The 14,886-nt window shown below is 44.9% G+C and overlaps 1 protein-coding gene across 3 annotated transcripts in view; it reads left to right on the forward strand.

Annotated features, from left to right (window-relative positions):
• The window catches only part of Vps53 (VPS53 subunit of GARP complex), a 132,916-nt gene that overhangs the window by 52,088 nt on the left and 65,942 nt on the right, over window positions 1-14,886 (forward strand). For all 3 annotated transcript variants that reach the window (XR_012912333.1, XM_075991613.1, XM_075991614.1), the window contains 4 exons: window positions 6,520-6,598; window positions 10,184-10,327; window positions 10,761-10,903; window positions 12,014-12,155. Coding sequence is in view for 2 of the 3 variants with exons in the window: in XM_075991613.1 (XP_075847728.1) it covers window positions 6,520-6,598; window positions 10,184-10,327; window positions 10,761-10,903; window positions 12,014-12,155 (508 nt within the window). In the remaining variant the exon portion in view is untranslated. The remainder of the gene's footprint in view (window positions 1-6,519; window positions 6,599-10,183; window positions 10,328-10,760; window positions 10,904-12,013; window positions 12,156-14,886) is intronic.

Genomic DNA, 14,886 nt, shown 5'->3' on the forward strand with positions numbered 1-14,886 from the left:
ATGGGTGCTGGGATCTGAGCTCAGTCCTCATGACTGAGAAGCAAGTGCTCTTAACCACTGAGCTATCTCTCCAGCCCCTCATTGGTTTTAATTTTTATTTATTTGCTTATTTATTTGTTTGGTTTTGGTTTTTTTCCTATTTACTAATTTTTTTTGGTTGCCTTTATTGTGCTATACATTTTTCTCCGCTCCTCTCTCTTCCTCTCCTTCCCCCTTTTACCCTCTTCCACGACCCCCATGTTCCCAGTTTACTCATGAGATCTTGTGCTTTTCTCTTTCCTGTTTAGATCCTGGTTTTTGTTTTTTTGAACAGGGTCTCTCTATGTAGTTCAGCCAGGAACTTGCTTTGTAGACCAGGCTGACCTCGAACTCACAGACACCCGCCTGCCTCTGCTTCCCAAGTGCTGGAATTAAAGGCATGCAGCACCACAACTGGCTTCTTTTTTGGGATTTTGTCTTGCACATCTCTGGAGATGAAGTAATGTTGGACATTTTTTTCATATACCCTATTGATTTTTTATGTCTACCTTGAAAACAGTGCCTATTTAGATCATTTGTCTGGTTTTAAGATTTACATTTATTTTATTTTGAGGTTGGTGGTGTTTGTGAGTCATGGCATGCAATGGAGGCCAGAGGATAACTTTGGGGAGTCAATCCTCTTCTTCCATAGTGTGAGTTCCTTGGGTAGGACTCAGATTCTTGGGTTTGTGTCAGAAACCTTTTCCTAAATGACTGACTGGCCTCTTTGCCTGCGTCTGTCTGTCTGTCTGTCTCTCTTTTTCCTTCCTCCCTTCTTCCTTCCTTTTTTTAGACAGGGTCTCAGAAATTCCAGGATAGCCTCAGACTCTCTGTGTAACTGAATATGATCTTGATTTTCTGATCCTTCCCCCCAGCACCTTCTGAGTGCTGCAACTCAGACCTGTGCTCCCACGCCTGGTCATGAGGTGCTGGAGCCTGAACCCAGGAGCAGCTGGCTATTCAGGCACTCCACCCACCAAGTATATCTGGCCCCACTTGTTGTCTTTATTTGGTCATACCCAAGCTCTTTATATATTTTGGATACTAACCTTAGTGAGCTATACAGTTCCCAATATTTTCTCCTGATTCTTTGGCTGCCTTTTCATTTTGTGGATTCTTCCCTTTGCTGCACACAAGCTCTCTTTACTTTGAGACAATTCCATTGCTTTGTTCTTTTTCCTTTTTGCCCGTGTTCTTGGTGTCCTATTTACTTTTCCAAAAAAAAAAAAAATGTTGGTTTTTTTTCAGGCTGGAAAGTTGGCTCAGTGATTAAGAGCATTTATTGCTCTTGCAGATGACCTAGGTTCAATTTCAAGTACCCACATGGCAACTCACACCAAGTATGCATTTGGTGCACAGATAAACATACAAAAATAAAGAAAAAAGGAAAACATGTACACACAATAATAATAGACTAAATAAATCTTTAATTTCTCAAAGGTATAGTTTTATAAATTCGAAGAAACTTAGGACTGTTGAGTGACATTTTCTTAAAACAGTGGTTCTCAACCTTCCTAATGCTATATCCCCTTAATACAGCTCTTCATATTGTGATGACCCAACCATAAAATCATTTTTATTGCAGCTTTATAACTGTAATTTTGCTAGTGTTATAAATTGTAATGTAAATTTCCAATGGTCTTAAGCAACCCCAGTGAAAGGATTATTTGACAACCCCTGAAGGGGTCTTGACCCACAGGTTGAGAACCATGTCTTAAAGCGAGGGCTGGAGGGAAGGAGCCCTTTAATCCATCCTGCAAACATTGAGCTTGTTCTTAGTTTAAACCTGTGTTTGTGATAGTCTGTCAGCACAGCATGCCCTAGTCTGCAGCTCCGAGAGGAATGCAATGTGAGAGCTGCTTGCTTGCAGTGCTCCGCTGCCGTCAGCTTTCAAAGAGGTGCTAACATTTGGAGCCAACTCCAGACTTCCTATTTTTAGCATCATTCTGGTGAATTGTCCTCCCGTATGTTTATATAGCGATGGTGGAACCATCTGGAAATAATCGAAATAGCTGTTCAGAGGGAGGCAGGAAAGCTGAGTGACCCTGTGCATTGCTCAGTGTAATGCCTTCTGTCTATAAATTGCAGAAGTCATATGCAGGGTTGCATTCTCCAGTCTTTGCCTGTACATTTGAAGTATGAAGTTTATGGGTCTTGATTTGCTATTTCTTTCAACTACCCTTCTGGCAAATGCCTAGATATTTATGTAGTATTAAAGGAAAGATTTTTTTCTTTAATATCTTTACATTTCAAATCCTCTTGGCTTAAGCATATCCATGAGAGCAAATGCTTCTAGTCAGTCAGTATTTCCTAAGAAAGAATGGGAGATTCTTGCATTTCTTTATAAAAACAAAACAAAACTTTGGAGCCCTTAAGTTCTCCCCCCCCCCACCCGCCCCCAGAGCTATGTCTAACCTCTTACTTGAGAGAGAAGCCTGGCAGGTTGGGAAGTCACATGATGTGGTAGGAAAAAGAATGGAGAGGTCTGACTAGTGTTTGACAGTTCTGTCTGGGCCTCCTCAGATTAAGCTGTGAGGGCCACATTACAGGATCTCAGCGCCTCCGGCCAGGTCTCTGTGTCATTCTAGGTTGAGAGTCTTGGTAGCACTATTACGTTATAGTGTTTGACTAATCCCTTCCATTCTGTGAAGGCATCAGGTGGGAGTCAGTCCACTTATTTCAGGGCCGTGGAGAGAATTTCCTGGACTGTCAGAAGATAATGGATATACCCTGCTATTTCCTGCTATTCTTTTCTGTAAAACTCTACTTTTCCTACTTTGTTGTCCTTCTGTCACCACTGCTTCCTTTTTTGTTGTTGTTGGGTTTTTTTTGTTTTGTTTTTCAAGACAGAGTTTTTCTGTAGCTTTGGAGCCTGTCCTGGAACTCACTGTGTAGACCATGCTGGCCTCAAACTCATAGAGATCTGCCTGCCTCTGCCTCCTGAGTGCCAGGAGTAAAGGCGTGTGCCACCACACTCAGCTGCTGGAAGGACCTTTTAATCCTTCCTGCTGCACATTAGTTGGTGGGCTGATGATGAGTCTGTCGGCTTATTTCTAGGATCCTGTGTAGACAATTGATAGTTGCGTTAGTTTCTATTACTGTGAGGAAATAACAAAGAAAAGCAGCTTAAAAGAGGTAATGGTTGCTGGACTAGTGATGTGATGCATGTCTTTAGTCCCAGCACTCTGAGCCAGAGGCAGGTAGATCTCTTTGAGTTTGAGGTCAACCTGATAGGGCGCCACTCTGTTGTAATAAAAGTGGCAGGCCGCTTCCCGCCACCCGGCTAGCTTTACCCGAAATAATTACATGGAAACTGTATTCTTTTAAACACTGCCTGGCCCATTAGTTCCAGCCTCTTATTGGCTAGCTCTTACATATTGATCTAACCCATTTCTAATAATTTGTGTAGCCCACGAGGTGGCTTACCAGGGAAGATCATAACCTGCGTCTGTCTGGAGTGGGAGAATCATGGCGACTCTGACTCAGCTTCTTTCTCCCAGCGTTCTGTTCTGTTTACTCTGCCTACCTAATTTTATGTCCTATTAAAGGGCCAAGGCAGTCTCTTTATTTAACCAATGAAATTAACATAAAACAGAAGACTCTCCCCCATCACATAGCAAGTTACAGACCAGCAAAGACTACTTGGAGACCCTATCTCAAAAGAAGAAAAGAGAAGAAGTAAGGCTTATTTTGTTTCATGGTTTCAGTCCATGGTCACTGACTATGATGCTTCTGGGCAACGTAGATAAGGCAGAGCATCATGTAGGGAGCACATGGTAGAGCAGGGTGGCTCATCAAGGATCTGAGAACAAAATACACGCCCATTTTACTGGCTCAGCCGACATGCCCACCCCAGCCAGAGACAGACTTCTTCAAACCATACTCCATTTCCCTGCTCCATCATTTCTCAATAACCCCATCAACGATGAATCTCTCAGTGGTTTAGTTCGGTGGTGAAGTTCATCTTCATGGTCCAGTCACCTCTCAGTAACACCACCTGAAGACCAAGCCCTCAACACAGGAGCCTTTTGGGACTCATTCATAAGCTGTAACCATTATAGAAGCTGTGGCTTACCAGAAAATATCTGTGCATGTGATCTCTCTTTGTCCGTAATGTCTCCAGGGGATAGCTGCTCCTTCATCTCAGTCACTGGGAGACAACCATGGCTGCAAACAGTTCTAGGCAGAAGCTTATTTTTCTGCCCTAATGTTAATGATAAATACCTCTTGCTACCACTTGTAAAAGTGAGTACTGTTGCCAGCTAAAACAGTAAGCTGGTTGTTGTGAAATTATCAGTACTAGAAACACACTGAAGTCCTCTAGCACAGGCCTCTATCCTCACCTCCTTCTCCCTCCCTCCCTCCCTCCCTCCCTCCCTCCCTCCCTCCCTCCCTCCCTCCCTTCTTCCCTCTTTATGTATATTTGCCCTCAGAGGCCAGAAAAGACTGTCAACTCCCCTGAAATCGTAGTTACAGACAGTTGTGAGTCACCTGGTATGGGTCCTAGGAACCAACTTTGGTCCTCTGGAAGAGCAGCAGTTTCCTAACTGCTGTACCATCTCTCCAGCCCCTTTCACAATGGTTCTTAGTTGTGGCCCACTTAGAGGAAGTAACTTATTACATGCAGTTTTTTAGTGGCACAGCTAAGTCTATCTGGTCTCAAAGGTAACTTTAAACATTAGAAATCATTACAGATGGGAACCTGGAATTCCCTTTCCTTTGTACTCCAGTGCCAAGACCATATGTACTTTGGTTGTCTTTCCAGCCACTGTAAGAACATAGAGGTTGGGACTGTAGTAGAGTAGAGTGGAGGTAGCAGAGACAGAGCTGAGCCCAGCAGCCTCATGGAGGGTCAGGGGTGGGCCTCACCTACAGGATTTGTCCTGTGCCTCAAGAAAGAACTGGTGCTGTCTTTGCAATTCCAAGAAGAGGGGCGTGAGCATCCGGATCTCTGCCTTGTGACCAGGCCCACAGGCTCTCTCTGGGGAGTGGCAAGATGCTCTGAGGAGCAGTTTTATGAAAGTGCATTCTTTTCTCTCGCATCAGACTTCACACTCAGGAGGTTTCCAGATGTCTCCTGGGCAACTCCAGGTGGGGGTGGGGTGGATTCCAGCATTGCCTTATCTTGAACACAAACTTAAAAGAATACAAACTCACGTGTAGTAATGGTTTGGAACATTTGAAGACAGTGGAAAACCCTGGAAAGTATTTGGGATCAGGCTTGATTATAACTATGGCACAGGAAGAAACTGAGTGTTCTGGGTCATGCCTATGCTCTCGTTAAAACATAAGATCTCAGCCACTTGCCAGGTTCTCCTCAACAGCCAAAGAACTTGTGGTTTTAGGTTGTTCACTATTTCTAGAAACTTTATAAAATCGATCCAGAAGTTGCAGGGTGGAGTCCAAGCAAGGAGGCATGCTGTTTCATGGTGCTTTTGGCAAAGCACATCTTTACGTCAGGCTCAGGGAGGTCCAGAGCTGCCCAGGAGCCTAGCTCTCTAGCTCTGTGCCTGGACAAGCCGAGTGTCACTAGCAGAGGCAGCTGGCCGGTACAAGGAGGACACGATGGCAGCGCTTGCTGATGTGCACTTCCTGTTTCAGCCTAGCTGCTTCTCCCTTTCTCCTTTCAGTCAGGCTGGCTGTTTCTTGAGCACCAGCATTGGTCCTGCAGATCCATCAAGAAGCAGCCCACCCCAGCCCTCTACACGTTTTTCCTCACATTCTCCTGAAGCTCCATCTCCACCCAGTGCACATCACTTGTTTGGCCTGCCTTGTCTTGTTTTGCTGTGTGAGAGAGACATGGTCTTGGTCAGGCTTTCAACTTGTGACCCTCCTGCCTCGGCTTTTTCAGTGCTGGGATTACAGATGGTGCCCTTTGCTCTTAAACAATAGTTTATTGATCAACTGGCTCTTTTTCTTTCACCTTAGAGATTTCTTTTTGTTATTTGCTTTAAATATTAGGTTTCTGAATTAAAATATAAGAAGCAAATATAAAATCACTCCAAAACAGTCTGAATCACTCTTCCCACTCTGTGCCTGTAGGATGGGAAACAGTTGTTTTAGTAATCTGACAGATTTGTGTTCTCTTGGGGTGCTGGTATATAATATTTCCCTGCAGTATAACCACCCTCAAATGAAATTTTGTGAGGCTCAGCATATATACATACACACAGTAGGTAAAGGTGACCTAGAACTGTATCCTGAAGGGCTGAGATCATAGCTCAGTGGCAGAGCACTTACCTCTCATGTTCAAGGTCATAGGTTCAATCCTTAGCACTGCAAAAAAAAAAATCCATTCTGAGATGCCTGTATCCCTGCTTCTGTGTAATCTCTCTTGCTTCTGCGTGACCTCTCTTACCTAGCTGTACATCTCTTTTGCTTCTTTCCCAGGTGATTACCTATGGAGTCCTAGAGACTTTAACAGTTCCTGACCCCGTGGATCCATTGTATACAGGAATTTGAAAATGTTGCCAGTCGTTAATCAGTCCCTTTTTCCCCCAGGGTGAAGGCTGCGCAGACTGAGCTAGGACAGCAGATCCTGGCTGATTTTGAAGAGGCGTTTCCTTCACAGGGTACCAAGGTACTGGTCTGCGTTTTCCCTCCAGTCTTTAGGTTTCCCACTGCTCATACTCCATCCGGTAGTGTGAGATGTGTGAGTGGTGATGCACGTGGTTTGATCCCAGAGGTGCTGGCTGGCACAGGCCAGCTGTCTGCCAACTCTGTTTTAAGTATCACGATGCAATGCTGACCGTTGATCTGTGTCCTTCCAGCCTCAGAAAGAGGACTTGGGCCAGGAGTGTAATTTGGGTGGTAGAGTACCTACCTAAGCTCGCATGAAACCTGAATTTGATCACTAGCCCACATAAATTGGGTATGGTAATGCATGTCTGTAATCTAAGCCCTAGAAAGATGGAGGCAAGAGAATCACAAGTTCATCCTTGCCTACATACTGAGCTTGAGGCCAGCCTGGGCTACATGAGATCTTCCCTCTGGGGAAAAAATATGAGGATTCTTTTGGTTTAATTTAATGTTTGTCAAATCTTGCATTTTATCTGCTCTATAAACTCACATTTTTCCCTCATAGCTGTGCTTAAAACAAAACAAAAAACCTTCAAACCACAGTGTTTTTTAGAATTGTTACATAACACTGGCTTTGGTTTGGTGAGTAGACTACTGGGAGGCGTGTCTAGGAGCTTATGTAACTCTCATGACACAATCCAGAGATCACTTTTAACGATGGGAATCCTCTTCTCTGGGATCTTCGAGCTCGCTGGTGGTGGAGCTGTCTCTGTTGTGTCTGCGAGGCCTTTGCTTTCGCTTGGGAGCTATTGGGTGAATATCTCACACAGGCTTCCCTCCCTTGGCTGCCATTGTGCTGGGAAACTGCTGTTAGCTCCATCCTTCACATTGCAGCAGATGTCATCTTAATGCCTTGCATGTGTCGGGGAGGGCAGAGCCCGCAGAAGCTTGTTTTCTCTATTATTTGAGCTGTTTGAAGAGAAAGCATTGTTGAAGGCAGAAGCGAAGCCGAGCACATGGCCAGCAGCATTCCTCACCGGGCTCTGTGGGTGGAGATGGGGATGGATATACATTCACTCGTGAGCCAAGGAGCATTTCCTGCATTTGCTCCAGAATTCAATAACTGGAAATATCTTAATCGCTTTTCCTTTGTGCTCTGTATTAGGAAGTAGGTGGGGATGGCAGCCCTGGCTCTGATAGATTGCTTTCTGTAGGCGACCAGCTCCTAACCTTAATGCCTTTGTGTTTTCCAGCTGACTGCCAGGAAACTGATATTCATTTGTGAAGCACTTTGCTTCAAGAACTGCATCTTTTAGTCACCTGATGTAACTCAGGAAAGGCATAGATTGGAAAGCCATTATTCCTCATGGCCCTCTGAGGAAAACGAAGTTCTCAGAAGCAAAAAGGGATTGCCTGGCTGGTGGCTGCTATTTTAGACTAGTGCTAGTTGTAAATAGTAGTCTTCCCAGGCAACTGCTTTCGTGTACTCGCTGCCCCATCCCATTGCACGGTGTTTCAGAAGGATGTGGGTGAAGGGTCTTTACTGTTTGCCCATCATCTGACTATGGCCTGCTTTCTACCTTTCTCCCAGGTCCCAAGGGGCATATGAAGTTAAAAGGGTTTAACAACCCGACTTCCTTTTCTGACTGTTACATAATGGGATATTGTTAAGTTTTCTTTTTCCGTTTTTAAATACTATTGATTTTTCTAAAAGGCCTTGTGTTACTAATCCTGGTTTGAAAATTTGAACCAAAACTTTTTCTTAAAAGTATTGATTAGTGGTTGTGCCTGTCATGCCAGTCAGCATCCTAGAGATTGAGGCAGGAGGATCATGAGTTAGCTCAGACTATATAGCAAGTTCTATGCCAGTCTGGGCTACACAGGAAATATTCTTTCTTAAGAAAAAAAATTAACTAACAATTTAAAATGAAATATCCAAATGTGGTGGTTTGAAAGAGAGTGGTCCCCATAGGCTCATGTGTTTGAATACTGACTGGTCCCTGGTTGATGGAAGTGTTGTGAAGGATTAGGAGATGTGACCTTGTTGGAGGAGATGTGCCCACTGGGTGAGGGTTTTGTGGTTTCAAAAGTTCGTGCCATTCCTGGCTCCCTCTTCACCTCCTGCTTTTGAATGAGGATGTAAAGTCTCAAGCACTGCTCCAGTGCCCTGCCTTCCTACCTGCTGCCATGCTGGAGCCATGAACACCGATCAGCTCTCTCTTCTCTGAGTTCCCTTGTTTATGGCGTCTCTTCACAACAATAGAAAAGTAACTAAGACACCAAGATAATTTAGTAACTTTTTTTTTTGTAAATGAGAAAATTTGAACCTCTGAACCTCCTAGTTTTGGTGTCCATGACTTGTCAGTGAGTTCAAGCATTTTCATCCTGAAGCCAGAGTTAAACATTCTGTGTATTCAGAGGGCAGCAGAATAGCGGTTCAGAGTAGAGCAGGTCACATTGTAACAGTTTGGGTCTAGGCACCTTGTCTGATATTTGAACATCAATTGAGATGGACAGACTTGATAGAAACAAACAATCAGGAAGGCTTTGGAAGAACTTCTGCTCATCCTGATTTAAGCCCATTGCTTTTCAGGTGAGGCTGAGTAACTTCTGCCAAGTCACCAGGCTATGTAGTAAACCAAGAGCTTCCAAGGGTTCTTTGTACTATAGGGATCCTGGTCAGCACATATATTCAGTGATGCATTAGTAGCAGGTCAGTGAGATGCAGTTGCTCTGGTAGTAAACAAGGCCCTTCTTAGCTGCCGTATCCTTACAGCCCTTCCCCACCTCCACCCTTCAGGTCAGGGAACCAGTGTCTCAGTATTTCACCTTTGGCAGTCTGTCTGGGTGATTGGCCATCAGTGAAACGAGTCTGGTGGTTTGGAATTTAGTGTGAGTTTTTAAAACCACCACCCTCTTTGTTGCAATTATAGCTCTTTTTTTGGGGGGTTTATCAAGGCAGGGTTTCTCAGTAGCTTTGGAGCCTGTCCTGGAACTAGCTCTTGTATACCAGGCTGGTCTCGAACTCACAGAGGTCTGCCTGTCTCTGCCTCCCAAGTGCACCACCACCGCCTGGCCACAATTATAGCTCTTTAAGAACAGGAATGACAGCTGGGCATAGTAGGACATGCCTGTGATCCCAGCACTTGGCAAGCTGAAGGAGAAGGACCCTGAGTTTGAGGCCAGCCTGGGCTATGTAGCAAGGCCTTGTCTCAAAGCTGGCAAGCAGGCAGGCCAGCTGGCAATAGCAGACAAAACAACAGGGAGCCTAGGAAGGTTGGAAACAGGAAAAATGGTACATGAGAGCCACAATGACTTTGGGGACCCTTCAATATAATCTCTGTTGTCATTCTGGCTTTTTAGGTCATTTCAGTTTTGCTACACGGAAAGTAAAATTTCCTGTGATCTTTGCTGGCTCTGTTTTCTTGAATGTCTCACTGTTGAGTCACAGGCTGGCTTTTAGGTTGGCTACTGTTCTTTTCTCGAAGAACCGGTGACTAAGATATCAGTCTACTGAAGCAAGACTGGATGTCCAAGGAGAGGAGTACTAACAGTGAGAGACAAGGAAGAAGCAGCTGTTACAGGCCAGGAGAGAGAGGTGCAGTACTTCTGCCATTTAACTGGTGTATGCTGTTTGTTTTACCAGAGGCCAGGAGGACCCAGCAATGTCCTGAGAGACGCATGCCTGGTGGCTAATATCTTGGACCCCAGAATCAAACAGGAAATCATCAAAAAGTTTATTAAACAGCATCTATCAGAGTATCTAGTACTTTTTCAAGAAAACCAAGATGTAAGTATTGGCCATATGAAACGATTTAATTTTACTGAAAAAGAAACTAATGCTGCCAAGCCTCCTGACCTATGCTTTACTAGTACAATTAACTATTGGATAGCCTTGTGCCCTGAGCCACAGATCCCCACGCTGACTTTACAGGCTAGAGGATCTTCACCATTTAAAGTCACTGACCATTCGGAAAAATTAATGAAAGCTGTCTTCTCCCCCAGAAGAATGCACTTGTGTGTCACACTTTCCATACAGAAAAAGCACTCAGAGCCCTGGTGTCAGCCATGGACCCTGGGTGGAGAACTAAATCCAGTTCAAGTAAATAGCATGGTATAGATTCTCTTAAGTGGGAGAAAGATGGAGGTCGGCTGCCTTTCTTGGGTCCTAGTTTTTGCTTGTTATTCTGAGCACTGAGTGGTTTTGCTCCTCCCTTCATGAGGTCGCCTGGCTGGACAAAATTGACAGACGTTATGCCTGGGTGAAGCGCCAGCTTGTGGACTATGAGGAGAAGTATGGTCGGATGTTTCCGCGGGAGTGGCACATGACGGAGAGGATCTCAGTGGAATTCTGCCATGTGACGAGGTAACTCTCAGCTGTCTCCTGCTCACAGGCCTGACGTACGGTTTTATGTGATTGAAAATTTGAAACTATGGGTCAGATATTGGTGCCCACCTTCAATCTCAGCATTTGGGAGGCGGAGGCAGGCAGATCACTGGGTTTGAGACTCTGGGCTACATAACAAGTTCCAGGCCAGCCAGAAACATTTTTTTGTCTTTTTTTGGGGGGGGGGGGTCTCAGAACAAACACATAGAGATGTAAATATAGTAATAACCACATTATCAGATTTATATTGTAAATCTTGATGCATTTTTACTGGGAAATAATTTCACCAAAATTTTTATTTATGGTGTGTATAGTCTCTCTATGTCTCTCCATGGTTGATGCTAGAAAGTAACAATTCATGAGTTTTAAAGTAACTTTTATTTTAATTTATTGTTATAATTGTTGTTTTATCATAAATTATAAATTATGCTCTTATTGTGCCTCATTTATAAATTAAACCCCTCCATAGAGACATGTGTGGAAAAAGCATAGCATGTGTAGGGCTGTGTACTACCTAGGTTTCAAATGTCTGAGGAATGTTCTTAGACTGTGTCCCCTGCAGGAGGAAAACTGGTACCTTTCTAGTCCCAAGGCTTTGACTGAGTTGGTAATAGACTTCAACGTTTGAAATGATCCTGTACATTTTGCTTGTATTTTGTATTTTATTTTAAATTTTATTATATTTTATTTTTTTGGTTTCTATGTGTAGCCCTAGCTGTCCCTGGAACTTGCTATGTAGACCAGATTGGCCTTGAATTCACAGAGATCTGTCTGCCTCTGCCTCCTAAGTGCTGGGAGCATGTATTTTTTAAAATACATATTTCTTTTTGATTTATGTGTATATGTATATCCTGCATGTAATGTGTGCCCATGTGCATGTCTGGTGTCATGGAGGCCATAAGAGGGCATCAATTCCTTTGGAACTGGAGTTACAGATGGTTGTGAGCTATCACGTGGTGCAGGCAACTGAACCGGGTCTTGTGCAAGAACAGCAAGTGCTCTTAGCTGACTAACCATCTCTCCAGCCCCTTTGTCATAAATGAATAAAAGATGTCTGTTTGACAGCAGTCTTTTCTCTTTACTTTGAAGGACAGAACTTTCCAAAATCATGCGAGCCAGAGCTAAGGAAATTGAAGTGAAATTGCTTCTTTTTGCAATTCAGAGGACAACTAACTTTGAGGGGTTTCTTGCAAAACGCTTCTCCGGTTGCACCCTGACAGATGGAACCCTGGTAAGAACTTCCTGAGGGAGCTGGATCTGGGTACCAGAGGCTGGGGTAGCCTGACTTCATTTACTGTTTCTCTGTAAAGTGTAAACATCATCATCCTTGGCTCTGGTCTCTAGTGACCCTTTCCTCTCCGCTCCAAAGGAGCTGGGGCCACAGACACATGCCACTGTGCTCAGGTGTAGTTATTTTTAACAAGGGACGTAGGCCAAATATATGATTTCCAAAACTCCTAACAAAACGATGGGGAATCTAAACTTGACACGATTGTTTTGTTTTGTTTTTAATTCCCGCCATATGTTCCACACTGAGCTATGTGCATTTCTCTGCCATCAGTTACTTTGATTCAGCCCTGTAGAAGGTTCCTACTATGCTCATTTTACTTCAGAAGTCATAGAGATAATCATACAAACAGAATTGCAGCCACTCTGGTGGAAGACTAGAGCTGGAGTGCCAAGAGCACCACTCACCTGTCCATCCCTCACCCTGCAATGTTCTCTAGCTCCCAGGTTTCCCGTCTTAAAGTCCTGGCACTTTGGTAGAATCCTCTGTAGGTGAGGGCCGCAAACACTGAAGAGGACCACTCCATGTGTAGGAGACAAGCTGTGAGTGTTTCATGGGAGTAGAGAGCAGCAGCCCACTTGGGAGAGCAGGTTGGCTTCACAGGGTCCTGAAGGCTTAGAGCAGACCCCGCCCTCTCTATAGCAGGGTCCCTGGGCCAAGCCTACCAGGAGGGATCTGTGCCTGGTGTAGTCAGGCCAGTTTGTCAGCAGCAGGCCATTTAGGGATGAAAGGAAATCTGATGAACAAGGTTGTTGTAATAGGAGCGGCAGGGCTGCGTCCCCAGCACCCTGGCCACCTGGTTAGCTTATGCCCCGAAATAACTACACGGACACTGTATTCTTTTTTTTTTAAACTTTGATCTTTTATTTATTTATTTATTTATTATGTATACAATATTCTGTCTGTGTGTATGCCTGAAGGCCAGAAGAGGGCGCCAGACCTCTTTACAGATGGTTGTGAGCCACCATGTGGTTGCTGGGAATTGAACTCAGGACCTTTGGAAGAGCAGGCAATGCTCTTAACCACTGAGCCATCTCTCCAGCCCGACGCTGTATTCTTTTAAACACTGCTTGGCCCATTTCTGTCTAGCCTCTTCTAGGCTAATTCTCACATAATAATTTAGTCCATTTCTAATCATCTGTGTGTAGCACCCCAAGGTGCGCTTACCTGGAAGATTCTAGCCTACGTCTATCCTGGGTCGGAGTTCATTGCGTCTGTCTGCCCGGGAGCGGGGCATGGCGTCTCTGCTCCAGAGAGCAGAGCTGTCCCTCTGAGCTCACTTCCTCTTCCTCCTAGCATTTTGTTCTGTTTACTCCTCCCACCTATGTTTTAACCTATGAGGGCCAGCCAAGCAGTTTCTTTATTATAATTAACCAATGACCTTCCTCCATCACAAGGTCCTTGAATCACAGAGTTTCTGAGAAATGCTGGGGCTTAAGTTTCTGTTTCCTCATGGCCATCTCCCCCGGCTAAGCTCAGGGAGCCACTGTAGGATATTGGCAACTATGTGCCATCTTAGGAACCTACTTTGTGATATAAAATGTTTTGCATGCTTAAGGCCCTGGGTTCACTCCGTAGTACTGTCAAAAACAAAAACAAAAAAACAAACCCCAGGGAAATGTGTGTGCCTGCCTGCCGAGAAGCCTTTGCCTGGCGTCACATGCCAGATGCTCAAGCCTGCGCTCCTCCCCACAGTGCTACCTGAGCCCTCTTCTCAGCAGCAGCTTAGACAGCCTGCTTCAGCCTCACAGGACAGAGAATTTTCAGCACTGAGTACCAGGCCCACCCTGGATGTAGTCCACGAGCTCTCATGGTTTCCAGCTAGCCAAGCTGGGTCGCGCACAAGGATGGCTTCTGTGGATCAGAAATCCAACTATGTGAACAAGACACAGGCCCCAGCAACAGATTCTGGAATATCATTTAGCCAATGCCTGTTTTGAGCCATACCCACCCCTGTCAATAGGACCCCACTCCTGGTGATTTCTGCTAATGTTAGATTGCGTTAGGATCACAGATGACTGTGCTGTAGTTGATAACCAGGGAAGTCTGCAAACCTAGGTCTGTCCAGGACACATGACACTTGTGACACCAATCCAAGAAATCCCCAAGGGTCAACAGTGCTAGGGTGGGGGCTTGAAGGAGGACAAGACAGGAAAAGGCTGTGTGGAGTGGATATGGTCAAAGTACATGCAGATATTTGAACAAGAATGTCATCCTGAAAGCATCACTTTGTAGGAGGAGTATGCTGAAACTAGGAAGTAAATCATATGGCGAGGCCTGTAGACAGGCTGATGCTGCTGAGCAGGTCAATAAGCAGAGACCCTGGCAAGCCGGCCTGAGCTCTGCTCCTGCTTGTGAGGATGGTGCCCTTTTTGGTTTGGTTTTATTGTAGACAACAGGATAGCAATATCACGGTGGCACTTGACTGATTGCAGCCACCTCTGTCTGGAGGGGTAGGCTCGGGTGCTTGTTTCTCAGGATAGTACTGCACTTCTTCACCTTGATTCCTTTAGCTGGGGCTGGCTCCTGGCCTGAAACCTTGTCATCCTGGAGTTGCTGTGCTCCTCAGAGAGGAGCTCTCTTCCCCAGGCCTTGCCTTTCTTGTCATGTGACTTTTAAATTTTTTTGGCAGAACTGGTTTGTCAATCTCCCTTCTAATCAGTCAGACCTTGCT

This window comes from Microtus pennsylvanicus, chromosome 11 (assembly GCF_037038515.1).
Source record: "Microtus pennsylvanicus isolate mMicPen1 chromosome 11, mMicPen1.hap1, whole genome shotgun sequence".
NCBI classification, from domain to species: Eukaryota; Metazoa; Chordata; class Mammalia; order Rodentia; family Cricetidae; genus Microtus; species Microtus pennsylvanicus.